This window comes from Haemorhous mexicanus, chromosome 15 (genome assembly GCF_027477595.1).
Source record: "Haemorhous mexicanus isolate bHaeMex1 chromosome 15, bHaeMex1.pri, whole genome shotgun sequence".
NCBI lineage: Eukaryota > Metazoa > Chordata > Aves > Passeriformes > Fringillidae > Haemorhous > Haemorhous mexicanus.
Window position 1 is genome coordinate 14659616 of NC_082355.1, and position 15610 is coordinate 14675225.

Consider the following 15610-nt stretch of genomic DNA (forward strand, 5'->3'; position numbering starts at 1 on the left):
AAACTACCCTTGGAACTGGAACAGTTCACTTGAGCTAAGATTTATTTGCTTATAATACACACTGTATTTATATAACACTTGTGTCTTCAAAAGAAAAAGCAAGTTTCTCCTGACAAACAGTGTTCAAGTGATCTATCTAATGCACTGCTCAACAGTAAGCAAGAGTGAAAGAATGTCAGTGAATAAAGACAAATGTCCCACAGCCCCCGTGGGGAGGCATTACAGAACACAGCTCTCGGATTAATCACCCCATTCTGTGGAACTTTATTGCAATCTTTATATTCTAAAAGCAAAATTATTGCCCTTGCTGTTAAGGGCTGTAATGTATCATGATTACATGACCTGCTGAAAAACACACTCTGTGGTACTGAACAGCCTCAGGTACTCTGGCTTCAGTTCTTCGTGCAGGTTCCTGAGGACAGATGCACCCAAGTTATCAACACACACAGCATTCCACTGAAACCACAAATTACCTGAGAGCTCCTCTCCTGACATCCAGGTACAATGAGACCACTCACAGAGCAATTTTCAACTTGTTAAACTGGAATTTGTAGAGATCCAGGTAAACTCTAAAAGCTTTTCTTTGGAAAGCATCACCTTATCCTTAGACAACCAACCCACATAAAGCAACTCTTCTAACAAATAAATACAACTGGCACCTTCCAGAGAGGAGGTTAAGGTATCTGCAATTATGTCCCAGCTCACACTTTATACTCAGGCAGTTTCAAGGTGTAAAATTTCAAAACCATGCAAAGAACATGAGGAAATGCAACCAAATTTTTCAGCTCAAGCAAATCCATTCAGCAGATATATCCTAGTGAACCCAAAAGTCATGACAAAGCTTGCAAAACAAGTCCAACAAAGATTTTTCCAATCAGATTTTAAGACTAAAACACATCTATAGCTTATATTTTTTAATATATTTTTTACATCTGCAGAATAACGACAGTGACTTGCACAATTTTTCATGAGCAAGTTTGGACAACACCAGAAATTCATTAGAGAATTGCTCCAAAATGTCAATATCACTTGTTGCACAGCACTTTTCAGCTTGCCTCTTTTAAACACAAACCAAGATCCTACTTCTTTAAAGTCATCTGATTCCAAAATTAATCTGCACTATCACCATGTGGTTTGTATTTCCACAGGAAGAAAAATTTACTGTCTAAATGGTTTGGTTGCACATTGATGCATTAAAACAATTATAAAAACCCCACATGAATGGAGAACTCTTTCAGTCACCCTGTAATAACTTCCCAATTTCACTAACCATATCACAAGTCTTAGGATCTGATTTTCCATAAACAAACTCAAGCATTAAAAGATCAATTTTACCAGATTTCAAAAAGCCAGTGTGGATCATGAGTTTAACTTTGGCAGGATCCAGAAAATTATTTCAAACAGTTTTTGACTACTGCTTTGAAAAGGCAGGTGACTCTTTTTTCACAGTAACTACGCAGGCACGTTTTACTTTTATACACTTTTAAAAAATACATATTTTTTAAATCATCCAGTTATTGTTCTAACACCACCCTCTCCCTCCTCCCACCAAAACCAAATAATGCCAAGGTCATGATATCCTTCTCTTGCTGTTGAAGTGGGCCTTGATGCCATCTAAACATTTTAGAACAGTTTTTATATTTCAAAGAAAAAATTATTTACTTCTCCATGATTTCTCCTCCTCCTGCCTGACAAGGCAGCAGCCGTAACTTGGCTGGTCCATCTGGCAAAGCCTTGACTTACTTGGAAAGATAATTTCCCAGACTAAAGAATTTGTAGCCACCTCCATTATTTTAAAATAAGTATTTGCATCCCCTCTTTGTGGAGATCTAGCCTGAACCAGATATGTGAACCTGACACTTTCCATGGTTTCTGCAGCTCTACAGAAGGGCTCAAAACAAGTCACCTTGACGTCATCCTGGTGAACAGATGAGGAACACAAAAATCCTGTGGTTTCTCTTCCCTCTGGTATTTATGCTCTACCAAATTACAACTGCACACAAGCAAACATAACACATCCCCTAAAAATCCCTTACTAAGTGGCAGTTGGATATCTCAGAAATTAAACCTCTCGTCGCCGTCAAAACACAAACATGTGAATCTGCACAATAAGGAACAGAAAATAGAAACACACCACAGAAAAATAAATCAGGTTATACTTACAGCCTAGTTAACTTCTGTGTGTTCTGAAAGAGCAGCTCAGGAAGAACTTGCAATTTATTCTTGTTCAGGCGCCTAAACAGTTACAATCAGAATAAAAAAAAATAGATTAGATTATCTTCCAATTGAAGAAATTTATTCTATTATGCATAAACACATGAGGCTCCCATTGCAATAAACCTGATGCTGTGAATCTGCCATTGTGCAGTTTATTTATACAGGAGCCAAACTGGGTCATTTGTAGAGCACCTGCCTACACCCATGAGGTGGGGAGTCCAGGGACAGGCAGCACAAAGTTTTAAAATGGATGAGTACAAAACCACAACTTTTAAATTTTCCCCTGGATGCCTACTGAGAATCATACACTCAGCTCACTCTGCTTCAGGAACAGCTACTGGCAGGAATCTGGATTCTCAACCTTCTTCAAAAAATGTAGGCACAGTAAATTCAGTAACTTGACCAACCAAGATTATTCCCATATTAGCTATTATTTCTGTAGTATACATAATTGCTTTTTTAAAAGAATTTTCTTGAAACTTCACTTGGAAAACCTGAGCACTGTTGTAGAAAATATGAACATATGGGTAACCAGATGACTACATGGTGATTTGAAATAGAATATTAATCCTGCAGATTCTTCCAGGAACATTTTGGAGAACAGATTAGTGTTTATACATCAGTCCCTTTTACTCACTCACTATACAAGATTTTACTCTGGTGACAACTTGCCAGTTTTTAGCAAACAACCATTCCAAGCTATTCCAGCCCTGTAACTATAAAAAGCATGAGCCTCCTCTCCATAAAATGTGTGACAGCCCTGCAAAACCTGCAAGCACTTCTGCTTGTAAGCCACAATCCTGTTCTTCAGTTCTTTTCCAATGAACACACTCACCTGCTCTCCCAGTCCTGAGGAATGCTATTTGCATAATGAGCTGACCTGAGCTAATTACAAACACCCCCACTGCATGAAGGGGAAGCTGAGTTGCTCTCTAAGTTCATTCAGGAGCTTTGTGCCCCCTTTGTTCCCAATCCACCTTCCAAGGTTAACTCTGATAGCAGATCTACTTCTGCTGGAGTGTTTTGATCTCCAAAGACACCTGGAACTTTTATAAACCCACTGCTGCTTAGCACCCCATATCTGCTCTCCACTTCTCTTGCATGCTGAGTAATTTCACTATCAGAATTCAAGAATTTTTGGAATTGAAAGGCCTTCCTGAGATCAAACTCACATCGTGGGGTTTCATATGGCACAGTTTTCACATGGCCACCATATGAACGTGAGACAAAGGGGTGATGGAGGAGAGGGGAATTTGAACTTCTCTTTCTGACACCTAGAACAGATCAAAGGCTGCATCTGCAGGCTCACAGACCCCAAGCATTGTGCATTACACACACACACCACATGAGAACCAATATTTGTATCTGCTGAAGTTACTTCCTGCAGCTTCTACCAACTGCTCCAAGGCATTTTTGAGATAAATGAACAACACAGCAATTAAAGAGATGCTAGTTTTGCATTTGAGAAAATACATGGGAAGATCTGAAACTGGATTCCCTTACACCCATGTGACATTTCACAATTTTACACCTAAGTAAACAAACTTATTTAACCCAAGGTTGATGGCAATGTGCTACTCAGCCCTCATCAGAGTCACTGCTTTGGTTAATCATGTTTATCTTTTAGAATAACAAGATGAAATATAACAAAAGAAAAAAAAAGACTTATTGAGGGCTTAGCACTCCTCATCCTTCCTCCTTCACCAAGGCCACCACTTCTTTCATTGAGAAACACTGAACAAAATCAACTTATTTATCATCCAAAAGGTGAGAGTGCCAGTGAAAGGCATCTATTACACACGGTGTCAAGTGTTTATTCCTGTGTCTGATTATCATTTCAGATCTCACAATGTACACAGAACTGTGCACTGTCAACCCAAAGTCATCTGACTCATCTCAAAGCAACATCCCAGGAATATGTTTGAAGGTTATTCTTTTCTCTACTTGCAAGGATTTCACAAATGCTGAGCTTATGCTTATTGTTCTAAGCCAAAGAAGCTAATCAAAATCAGATTAAATTTCTACAACAGGAGGTTTCACATCAACAAGCAGACACGAAAATATATGTAGTAACAAGAAATTATATTTCCAGGTTAGCAAACTTCAGCCTGAGAAGTGAAACATTTACAACTTGCAGTGACACAAACAACCCAGAGGGGAAAAAACCCCTAACATTGCAGGTTTTTCTCTATTTCACTATCAAATTAATCCAGAAGACTGAACATCTTATATTATTTCCTATTATTTATATGGGCCAACACTCTCCTAAGTGTGATAGCAAAAGGACCAAAAGTTCTCAGCTGCCCTTTTTAGCTCTCCTCATTTTGCTATCTCAGCTTCCATATGGAATTTGTTTCAAACATTATATGAAGTAACATCCACACAAGGACCCTTGCAGAGCTCACACTGTGAGCTGCTCTGCACTAGCACTAAACATTTTGCATGGGTCTAAACATACTTAATAATTTTAATATGACATTGTTAGAAATGAAATGCTTTTTACACTGCAGCACAAAGCAAACTGAACTTGTGTATCAAGGCCAAGAACTCAATAAAGTTCTGCCTTTAACTTATGTAAACTTGATTTTCAAACTCCCCCAGCACTGCTGGTCAGTTCTCCTGCCCAGATTCCATCCTCCAGAAGCTTCAGGTGAGCTTTATTTCTGCCACAAACCAGAGTTTGCAGCTCTCTAATAAAAGGTCATGTTACTAATTGATAATGAAGCAAATTAATGCAACACCAAACACTTGAAGACAAGTGTCTATCCACGTCTTGTTACAAACTATGGGACTCTCCAAACCTTCCACCACTTCCTAAGACTTATTTCAAGTTTAAACTTCCACCAAAAGTCATTTTATTCATCGTTTGATTCTCAGGGGAACTACAGGCATGAACAGGGGGCTGTTTCTGTTGAACATCACCTACTGTATTATAACTCCTACTGCAATACCTACTGAAATATAAGACTAGATCACCTCATAGAAACTCAGACATACTTGATGTAGGATCTATTTAACATGCTCCTATTTATTATGTGCCAGAAAGCCACCAGTAGCCTAGGAAAAAATCCCAATTACACCTCTTATTTCTCTTCCTGGGCTTGAGAGAAAGGCCATTAAGAAAGCCCTCAATACAGAAGTATCAAAGTACCAGACAGGATGTTTTTAAATTCCAAAGAAAGAGACATGTTTAAAGATTATTTAATGCAAAGACCAAATGTTCTGAATGGCCATTTGTTTCCTCTGCTTTGACAAAGAGGTGCCAAACACGGATGAAATGCACTGGAAGAGCTCCTAACACATAATTTGACAAGAACTGGGGTTTATCCTCAGCTCTCAGTGTCAGTCCTAGGACAGAGAGGGAAACTTCCAGAGCAAGGTGGAGCAAACCTTGGGAATGCCAGCTCAGGGATGGAGCTGTGCCCCAGGAGAGGTGCAAAGCACACCTGGGCACACTGAGAGGCTGCAGGGCCCCTCTCCACAGCCAGTGATCCTCAGAGAGGAACAGAAATTCCCCTATCCCCATCCCATTACTGCATCAATCTAAATCCTGTCAGCTGTCCAGTTTTAATTACAGCAGTACTTTTGATTTTGTAACAGGTATCTTGGAAATGGTGAAGGCACAGAACAGTGAAATAAAAATAGCCTGCAAAAAGTTCATAAACAAAATGAGCCAGAGTTTTGTAAAATGATTCTGTGGACATTGTTGCTGGGACTGTTATCTTATTAACAAATATAGATATTCCTGATTTAAAATTAGTAACTTAAAATAGAAACAACATCAGGTCATACCTGGAAAACGAATTTAAATCCAAGCCAGTTTTGCAGCTGTAACTGGCTGCATCACGGAGGAATGTCAGATCAGCTTTGTGGACCTGAACAGTAGACTACAATTTAAAAAAATATCAGCATCAAACTAAATTCCTGGGGCAGTTCAGACTAGGAATGCCATTTGGGATGCAGCACAAAAGGAAGCCCTTGGAAGTGGGCTCTTCCCTCGGGCTGGGAGCACAGCAGCCCTGCAGCCAGGGCCATCCACAGCACCCAGGCACAGCCAGGGCAGGGAGGAACCTGGGGCACAGAGCCAGCCAAGATCTGCTCCACATTATTGTGACCCGGGACTGCTGGATGGGAAAGCAGCTGCTCAGTCTCCAGGGTATCCCAAACTGGATCCTTTACAGCTCATAAGACCTGCAAAGTATTCCGGGAATTCGGAGCACTGGGCAGGATGATGCATAATCATGGAGTGCCACGAAGAGATTGGCTCCAGGGCTGGATCACAGGCAGCTCTGGATGTGCACAGCGTGGAGTCCAGACTAATAAACCTCCTGGAAGCTGAGGAACTGTGCAGAGAGGCTCTCCAGGAGTCATATCAGCCCTGGCAATACCTGCATCGAGTCAAATTCATTAACTCTGATTACAGACACAAGTTGGCTGTGCAGTCAACAATCTCCTCACACTGCAGCTCCCTCCATCTTCCAGGCTCCTTGAACCACTGCTAGGCACAGGAAATAGAACTTGGCATGTTCTGTTTTGTTAGTCTGCTCCTCAGGTCCCCAGAAGTGACCCAACAGAGCTGACCAGGCACCAGAAGTGCACACAAAGTCCTCGGTGTGCAAGCCAAGGGTGTCCAGGAGCCCCATCCATCCCCTCCATGGACCCCCATCCATCCATCCATCCATCCATCCCCTCCGTGGAGCCCCACCCATCCCCCCCTTCCATGGAGCTCCATCCATCCATCCCCCCCTCCATGGAGCCCCATCCATTCCCCCCTCCATGGAGCCCCATCCATCCATCCATCCCCCCCTCCGTGGAGCCCCATCCATCCATCCCCTCCATGGAGCCCCATCCATCCCCCCCCTCCATGGAGCCCCATCCATCCATCCTCCCCTTCCATGGAGCTCCATCCATCCATCCTCCCCTCCATGGAGCCCCATCCATCCATCCTCCCCTTCCATGGAGCTCCATCCATCCATCCTCCCCTTCCATGGAGCCCCATCCATCCATCCTCCCCTTCCATGGAGCCCCATCCATCCATCCCCTTCCATGGAGCCCCATCCATCCATCCCCTCCATGGAGCCCCATCCATCCATCCCCTCTGTGGAGCCCCACCCATCCCCCCATCCATCTATCCCCTTCCATGGAGCCCCATCCATCCATCCCCTCTGTGGAGCCCCACCCATCCCCCCATCCATCCATCCCCCTCCATGGAGCCCCATCCATCCATCCCCTCCATGGAGCCCCATCCATCCCCCCCCTCCATGGAGCCCACAGCAGGACTCTGCTCTCCCAGAGGCTCAGAGTCACCCTGGTTCTGCTGGAACATGTTTAGGGAGCTGTAAAGGGTAAAAGCTAAGAGCCCATACTTCTGTCTGCAGGAATTCAGGGCAGAAGTCAAATATTGCTACTTCTGGAATTATTATGTATCACTGGCACATTCTTAATAATGGCTGCTTACTAATTCTTAATACTGGATGTTGACTTCTCACATAAGATCAGCACATAAATGTCTGTACTTCACAGCTTTATCCTGTTACAAACTGCATTTTCTTTCTTTGTAACTCAAATGGCCTAAAATGCAGACTTGCAGAACTTGTGACCTTTCTGAGTCCACCCATACACTGCTGCCCTCTGGTTTATTCTGTTTTCTTTAGAGCAGCCCCACACAGCATCAAACACACTGTTCAACACTTCCTCTCACCTCCCAAAACCATTTTGCTCACATCCATAAACAAGTGCCAGGCTCTCCCCTTGCCCACCTGGGGGTTCCTGTGTCCTGAAGGCAAAGGGGGAGAGGGAAACAACCTCGGTGTCAATCACAGAATATCAAGGGCCCTTAAAAAAACAATGGAGGAGTTATTAACTGTGAAATTCCTGCCTTCCTGGCTCCAACCAGGCTAATCATATCCCTTCCTCTGTCTGAAGCTGGGATAGGAGAGAAACTTAACTATTAAAATTCCCCTGATTATTAAAAGTCAGAGTGAAAAACAACCATGGAAGACTGGAAAGAAACAATGCTACCAGACCAGAGGAAGATTGAAGATGTTTATCAGGATCATTCTCTGAAGCAAATGGAGCAAAAGACCTACACTTTTTAATATTTATTATATTTTTGCTTTATTCCCTTTCTTCTGGATAACTTCTGGGTGAGTAAAAAACCCTCAAAATTGGTAGGAAAATTTTCCAATTGTTCTCAAGGCAGAGGTCATCTTTCCCTGGAGGAGAAACTTTCTGTGGGGACAGATTTCAGCTGCCTCCCTCACGCTCACACCCCTGGAAGGGTCACATCCAATTCTGGTTCTGTTGTCTCACAGAGCACCACTCACAATAAGAGCAAAGAGGAGCTAAATTTCATCTCTACTGAAGGCATGATCAGCAGAGATGGAAAAGAACAAAATGCATATGGAAGCAGAACAAGAACACTGCTCAACTTGCAGCTATTTTAATCTTTTTGCAAGAAGAATCTAAACCAGATTCTTTGCTACTGCAAAAGAAGGAGAAGACATTCCAACAATCCTGCAGTGTTCCACCCCTCACAGGCAGAACCTCCCTTCCCTCTCAGGCCAATATCACCAGAGCAGAAGCATGTCAGGGTTCAGAAATCCAATAAAGAGGTAAAAAGAACATCTAAAATATCAGACTTATGCATTTTTTAAACAATTAGTTGGGATAATATGAAAAAGCTTCAGTGCAATCACAATCCTTGACTTCTCACTCATTCATGTACAAGGAGAGGGTCTGAGAAGCAACATGAACAGAGCACACCAAATATAATTGCAGATTATACAATTTGAGATATTTTTGAGATACTTTGAGATATATTGACATACTTTTGAGATATTTTGAGACAGAGTACTATCAGCTTCATGCTTTGTTCTCACAGCTTCAGGACAGTTTTACTCTGAGTGAGAAACAATCAGAGAAAACCCAAACCCCCTTTTCTGCAAAGTTTCAGTGAGCTGATGCCCATTCACTCCTCGAGAAATTTCCTCCTTCAAAGTTCCTTCAAAGAGAGACTTGCCTGCTTCCCATGGAATCAACATGAAAGCCCAAAGGAAAAGCAATGCAAGTATCATTAATTCAAACTGGGCAAACTGTGCAGTTTTCCAATGCAATTTGATTTCTCATTATGCCACTGACTTGGTTTGAAAATTTTGAATACCATGAGTTACCTCAGGCAAACTGCAGATATTCAGGGCCTGAGCAGAATCACCACATTTACATGGCAATGGAGGAAACAAGCAAAGGATGTGGCTCTGCTAGATAATCTCACAGCAAAAATCTCTTCTGCACACCTTTCTTTTTCATTTACAATATCTTGCAGTGTTATACTAATATCAGTGAACACATTCCACCCAGAAGTTTAAACTGATACACAGGATCTGACTTAAACCTGACAGTTTTATCATTGTCTCCAAATAGAGCAATTACCTGGTTTTAACTCCACAAATCTGTGATACCCATCAGCCTCCAAATCCTGTCCCAGCTTTGACCCAGATCAAAGCACTTCATATTTTTCATGAAGTAAGGAGCACTCAGCTCCTTTGCACAGAAGTTCAAAAACTTTCAAGTTTAACATCCATTGCTGCCTATTCCAAAATTAATTCTCCAACAGAAAAATAAGGACTACAGTGGTTTTACATTTTTTAATGGGTAGCTTTAAAGGAGCAGTCCAGCTACTTCAGCCTCTAATATGCAGAAATTATCCAAGTAACTTTGGGTTCATTCCCCAGCTTGACCATTTATTTTATTTCACACTCCAAACATCTCCCTTTTGGCACTGTCCCTTTTTCTCCTTTGCTGTCAAGAACTCCATGGCTCTGTCATCCTTGGAGACGTGGCTCAGGGAACATGATGCAGTTAAAAGAGTTCCTACAAGTTACTTTAAGGAAGGAGTGGTTACATCACAAGCTTGGGCAGAACCAATAAGCAATAAAAATGACTGAATGCATAAAAGACTGAACTAGAAAGACAGGAGTTACTGAACTCCAAGGAGTAAGTAAGTTTTTCTTTGGAAGCACTGGCTTGGGAAGCAGGAGCACAGCCAACTGCCTGCAATGGTTTCACCAGAAAATCCTATTAGAGTCAAGAAATCCGTTGTGATCATTAAAGCAACTTCTCCTTTGCTCCATATCACTTCCTCTTGGTAAGGAAAAACAGTCAGGATGCAGCACCCAGTAAAAAAAGTCAACCTTATCCATTGCTTTCTGTCATCACCTCTTTATATTACTGCCCTAGGAAATAAAGCCAGATGATCTATAATGGAATTTCAATAAGGGCACTCTGAGGAAGCCCAGAACAACCATATTACAGGATTATGGTGTGGGATAAATGAACTTCTTCATCCACATGATGTGTTATTTCAGAAGCTTTTACAAAAAACCTGGGGGAGATACCACTGCTAAGGGACCATTTTTTGAAGGAAAACTGTTTAGAACAGTTATAACTTTGAGATCCCCTCTTCCAAACTTAGCAGGCTGGGTGGTCCTGGTTCACATTTTCAAAGCTGTCACAAGTAATAACCTTTATTACCAACTTCTCATTAGACTGAGAAAGATTACCTCCCTCTCTCAGAAGTGCAGAGTACACGTCTGTGCACTTCAGCAGCACAGGAACTGTGGCTCTCTAACACTTCATAGCTTTCAATATCAGAATCCATCTTTTTTTTTTTTTTTCTTTATTAAGTATCTCCTCATATGAAAAGAATCTGGCATTAGGATGGAGGACAGAACCACACAGATGGTCCCTGCCTAAGAGCAAACTACTAACACTGGCAAGGGAAGCAGGAGGAACAGGTTTAAATTTCAACTTTTCCCAAAGCCAACGTGAAGAAACAAAAACATCCTAACTACATTCTTGTGATCACCAAGAGCTGCAATCAATGTCCTAAAGTGATACAGAAATGGACACAATCCTCAGTACCAACCAAAGTGAAGGTGAGAATAAAGACATGTGTCAGGATGTTTATTAATGACAGCAGCAAGAAAATCTTCACACCCAGAAGAGGCAAGCAGAGGTGCATGCCCAGTCTCTCAACACAGCAGCAAGTTTACACAACTACTGAGTCACAAACATGCACTACAGCTTATACCTGTCTGCAGAAGACTTGAATGTACAAAAATTAACAATTTCTTTGAACTATCATTCAAAGAAGCCAAAAAAGCTTGATCCATAAACCCTCAAGCAGAGATGGTCTCTGCTGAAGCTGCTTCTCAGTTTCTGAAAAGCTTTTAGAAAGTTCTCCTATTTCAAATCAGAAAAAAATTAGGAACTCACACTGTGTAACTGCAAAACACTCATAACAGAATGATAGAAACAGGGGTACTCTTTCATTACTCCACTGACTTTTGAGAAAAGAACAGGAACAATCCAAGAAATGATCTGCTGGAGTACCCCTAAATGCCCATAACTTTTAATATTTCATCAATTTTTTGTAAAGACAGTAACAGACAGGACTAAATCATTTTTTTACACCAGTGAGTAATCTCTCCAGGTCAGGGCTGAAAGCCTATGAAGAAAGGAAAACAAATTTTAGCATTCACATCTCCAAGCCACGCTGTCCCTATTGACAAGCCTTAAGAGTTGCTATTATTTCTAGAGGTCAGAAATTACTGTGAACAATCAGCAGGAAAACTTCTAAGTACAACTCCTATTGTCATTTCTAGCAGAAGGAACAGAACCCTGTTCCTGTTTGAATAAGGCAACACCAGCCCTGCTCCCCACACCATCCTTATATAGTAAGGAATGCTCAGGGCACTGTGGTGCTCCTTCTCCCAGGGACCCGTGCCAAGCAGAACCAGGGAAAAAGGAAGACTTGCAGGATCATCTCAAAGTGGAGTCTTAAAAAAGGCTCCATCCTCCCAAGGCAATGGAATGGAATGAGGAAATGATGAAGTGGCACAAAGAGCACACTTGAGTCCAGTGTGCCAACCAAAAAGCCAAAACCAATAAAGTGTTTCCCTACTCAAACAGATCAGACAGAAACAGCTCCCAGCTGCTCTGTCAGCAGTGGAATTACCTGTCACAGCTCAGCCAAAGGACAGCATCTCCTGAGGAAGCCACAAAGGTTATGAGGCACAAAATCCACCTTGCCCAAAAGCTGAGGGCTCTGAGTTTCTGTGATAATTCCCCTGATCCAGTTCTGCTTTCCCAGAAGGTTTTCAAACGCAGGGCTCAGCTGTTCTGAGGTGTTTCAGCATCCAGCAGCTCCCATTTCTCTCCTGTATCCCTAACATACCACAGGACAGCTATCCCTCTCAGAGTCACCAAATACAAATATGAAAATGTACATGGAACACCCACAACACCTGCATGAACCCTAAAACCCTCTCTTTATTTTTTGGGAACCCCATACTAGAACACCTTGACACAAGCAGAAAGATCCAGAGATGATCTCCAAGGAGCTGAGAGCCTGACACTAACATGAAGATCCTTTTAGCCAACGTGGACTGGTTTGTTGTGTTCCATGTGGAAGGAAGGTGCAGCTTGAGGGGAGCTCCAGCCCAACAGACCCAGCCAAAATGGAGCTGGGCCACAGGAAAAGCAAAGCCAAGACTGCACTGATCTCTCCATGGCAGAGAGACTTCAAGACCTCCATATTCATGCATTCTCCAAGAACAAAAGGAGGTTAAGGGCTCTGAATTCATCATGTTTCACTCAGGAGCAGGATTATTTAAGGATTGCTGTGCTCCACAGCATGAAATTCAGCCAACACTTGTGGTATTTCTGGGACAGCAAGCAGCATAATCCTTCTAATATGAGGAAGCTCAAAGAAGCAAAACCCTTTTGATGAAATTATTTAAGCTAAATAAAGTTCACCCAAATAATTCCAGACCACTGATGCAGCAGTTCTTACCCAACAGTAACAGAGACACTTAAGCATTTCCTACAGATCTGGAAGAAATGACTGCTTAATCCTGAAGTGTTTTGCTTAAACAAATACCCTCATAAATCTTCACCAAGCACAAAAAAAAACCTGCTAAAATCAAACAAACAAGGCACAGAAAAGAATAAAGTTTAAAAGCTGTGATGCAATGTCCAGTGCAGATCAGCTTTTCCAAGTGAGCTGTGGCTCAGTGCAGTGGAAGTGTCCTCATCCCCCTTGCCCTGTCACCACAGACTCCTGTGCTTACAGAACCTCTTGTCTGCAGAAACGAGACCCAAATTTGTTTTTCCAGAGTTCTTGTGGGTCAGTGACCTATTACAAAAACGTTTTTGATGAAATCAGCTTCATTTATTTTCATGTTGTTAAAATAAACCTCGTTGTTCTGTGGCCCTGGTCAGAGGCACTAATGCAAACCAAACTCTCACTGAAGCATTGCATCCTGCTCCTTGCTCCTGCCCTCAGCCTCCCCTGAACCTTTCCTGTGTTTGGACTCCTCCTGTGCTGGCCAATTGACAGAGCTGCTAATGGCTTCCCTTGGAAAAGAGGGACCAATTTTTAATTTTTTTCTTTTTTTTTTAATAAAGTTTGCAAAAGCAATAGCAGGTTTGCTCTTGGCCAGCCATAACCAAGAGCTTGGCTGTCCAGCAATGGCTGAGGAATGTGTAACTGTGCAATAATTATGTGCTACAGACAGAGCAAGCCATGGAATCTGATGGCATTAGTGCCCTCTAGGAGCCCACAGGACATAAATGCAGTAACTAGGAACTAGCCCTTTTCCAACTGCACTTACCCTATTGGAAAAGATCTCCTCCCCACATGTTCAAAGAGGGGGTTTCCTAAAATGATTTCATTCACTGAATAGTCCCCAAAGGGTAAGGAAGTGACACTACTGAACCATTTTAACAGCTATTTCACAGGAGTCCCATGACAAACACAGAAATGGGGTTCTTGGTCAAAACCCTTGGACAAGGAAGAGTGGCAGGGATTCATCTTTGAACTCATTTATAACCAACACATGCTTAACTCTTTTTTTGGTGGTGGTGTTATTTTGGTGTGGGTTTTTGGTCGGTTGGTTTTGGCTTATTTTTGCTTTGCTAAATAAAGAATGTCCAGTAGAAACCCAGAGCAGCAGGTAGTGCACAAAGCATCAGCTGATCAAGGTTCTCTGGTTCCTTTTTTACCTTTTTTTTTGTTTTTTTTTTCCATTTTACCTCCAGATTGTGTGGACAAGCCCTACCCCTTGCCAGGCACTCACCAACAGCAGGAGGATGAAATTTTTATCATTTCAGAGTGTCTGTGCCCCTCACATCAAGAACAACTCCAATAAAAGTGTCTGGGGTGCCAAGTTTTGCCAGCCTGACTGGGAATTGATTTCCTCAATTCATCTGCACCTATTTCCAGTCCTCAAACTCCAAGTGCAGCAAATGCAGAAGTTTTTTGGCAAATTGACAGCTTGTATAATTTCACCAGGGTCCAAGGAAAAGGAAAAAGCAACTTTTAGGTTTTTCTAAATGGATGGGAAGAAATACAAAATATTTTCGAGGACATAAAATTTTTCAAGCACAAAATATTTTCTAGCACATATTTTCAAGCTGGTTCTCACACCACACCAGCTCACCTGTGCAGAAAAGATTGGTCTTTCAAAAAACCAGATTTTTCAATGCTTGCAGAAATGCTTGATTAATTTCAATAAAAACTAAAGGTATGAGCTTTAATATAAATAAAAAACCCCAACATCAAGAGCCAAGCCACAGATGCCTCTCATCTGAGGTGCCACCCTGCTCAGAGCACATGACACAGCTGAGCACTGCTCTTCTCCAAGCACCCAGCACCCACAGAATGACCAAGTTTGTCTCCAAAAACAGCCCCAGATATATTTCTTTCATGTTTCAGCTTTTCCTTACACTTCTGTAAGTCATGCTCCAGTGATGCTTCTAAAAACCAGCTGACCTTTTCACACTGTGGCTCAAACTACTGAAAGTTGGAACCACAGCAGCTTTACTAGGACACTGAACAGGTCAGGGGTTTCTGTGTGAGCAAAACACAGACTGGGGGCAGCTGAAAATGACCCAGGTTTGCCTTCTAGAAGATATTTCAAGCTTTTTTCTTTTTTGGTTCACCACAGTCTTGCTCCACTAGTGATCTACACTTACACTTGAACCACTGTGTCTCTCCAAAAATAAACAAGTTCTACCTGCAAGCCCCCATTGGCAGGAGAAGGTAAACACTAATTAATCTTGAGATACTGAGGCATGGACATTACAGAAGTGTCTCTGTGTGAATACTGCTTGGTTATTCTGGTGCACATTTATATTACTCAATATTCAGTTTTAACCATGAACAAATTCATATTATTAGAGTTTAAGTAAAAAAAAAAAAAATCAATTTTTTGTTTTTTTCTAAAAAATAACATGAATTCTCTAGTTTCAAGGTTCTAGTTACCTCAGCCCTGTGGTAGATCTTTTGAAGAAAATTCAGAGTTGCTAGGTATAACTCCTGACAAAACTG

General features: G+C 41.9%; 1 protein-coding gene across 3 annotated transcripts in view; it reads right to left on the bottom strand.

Moving 5' to 3' along the window:
* SLIT3 (slit guidance ligand 3) overlaps positions 1–15610 on the bottom strand; it is a 484612-nt gene that overhangs the window by 438209 nt on the left and 30793 nt on the right. For all 3 annotated transcript variants that reach the window (XM_059859899.1, XM_059859900.1, XM_059859898.1), the window contains one exon: positions 2164–2235. In XM_059859899.1, the coding sequence (XP_059715882.1) occupies positions 2164–2235 (72 nt within the window). The remainder of the gene's footprint in view (positions 1–2163; positions 2236–15610) is intronic.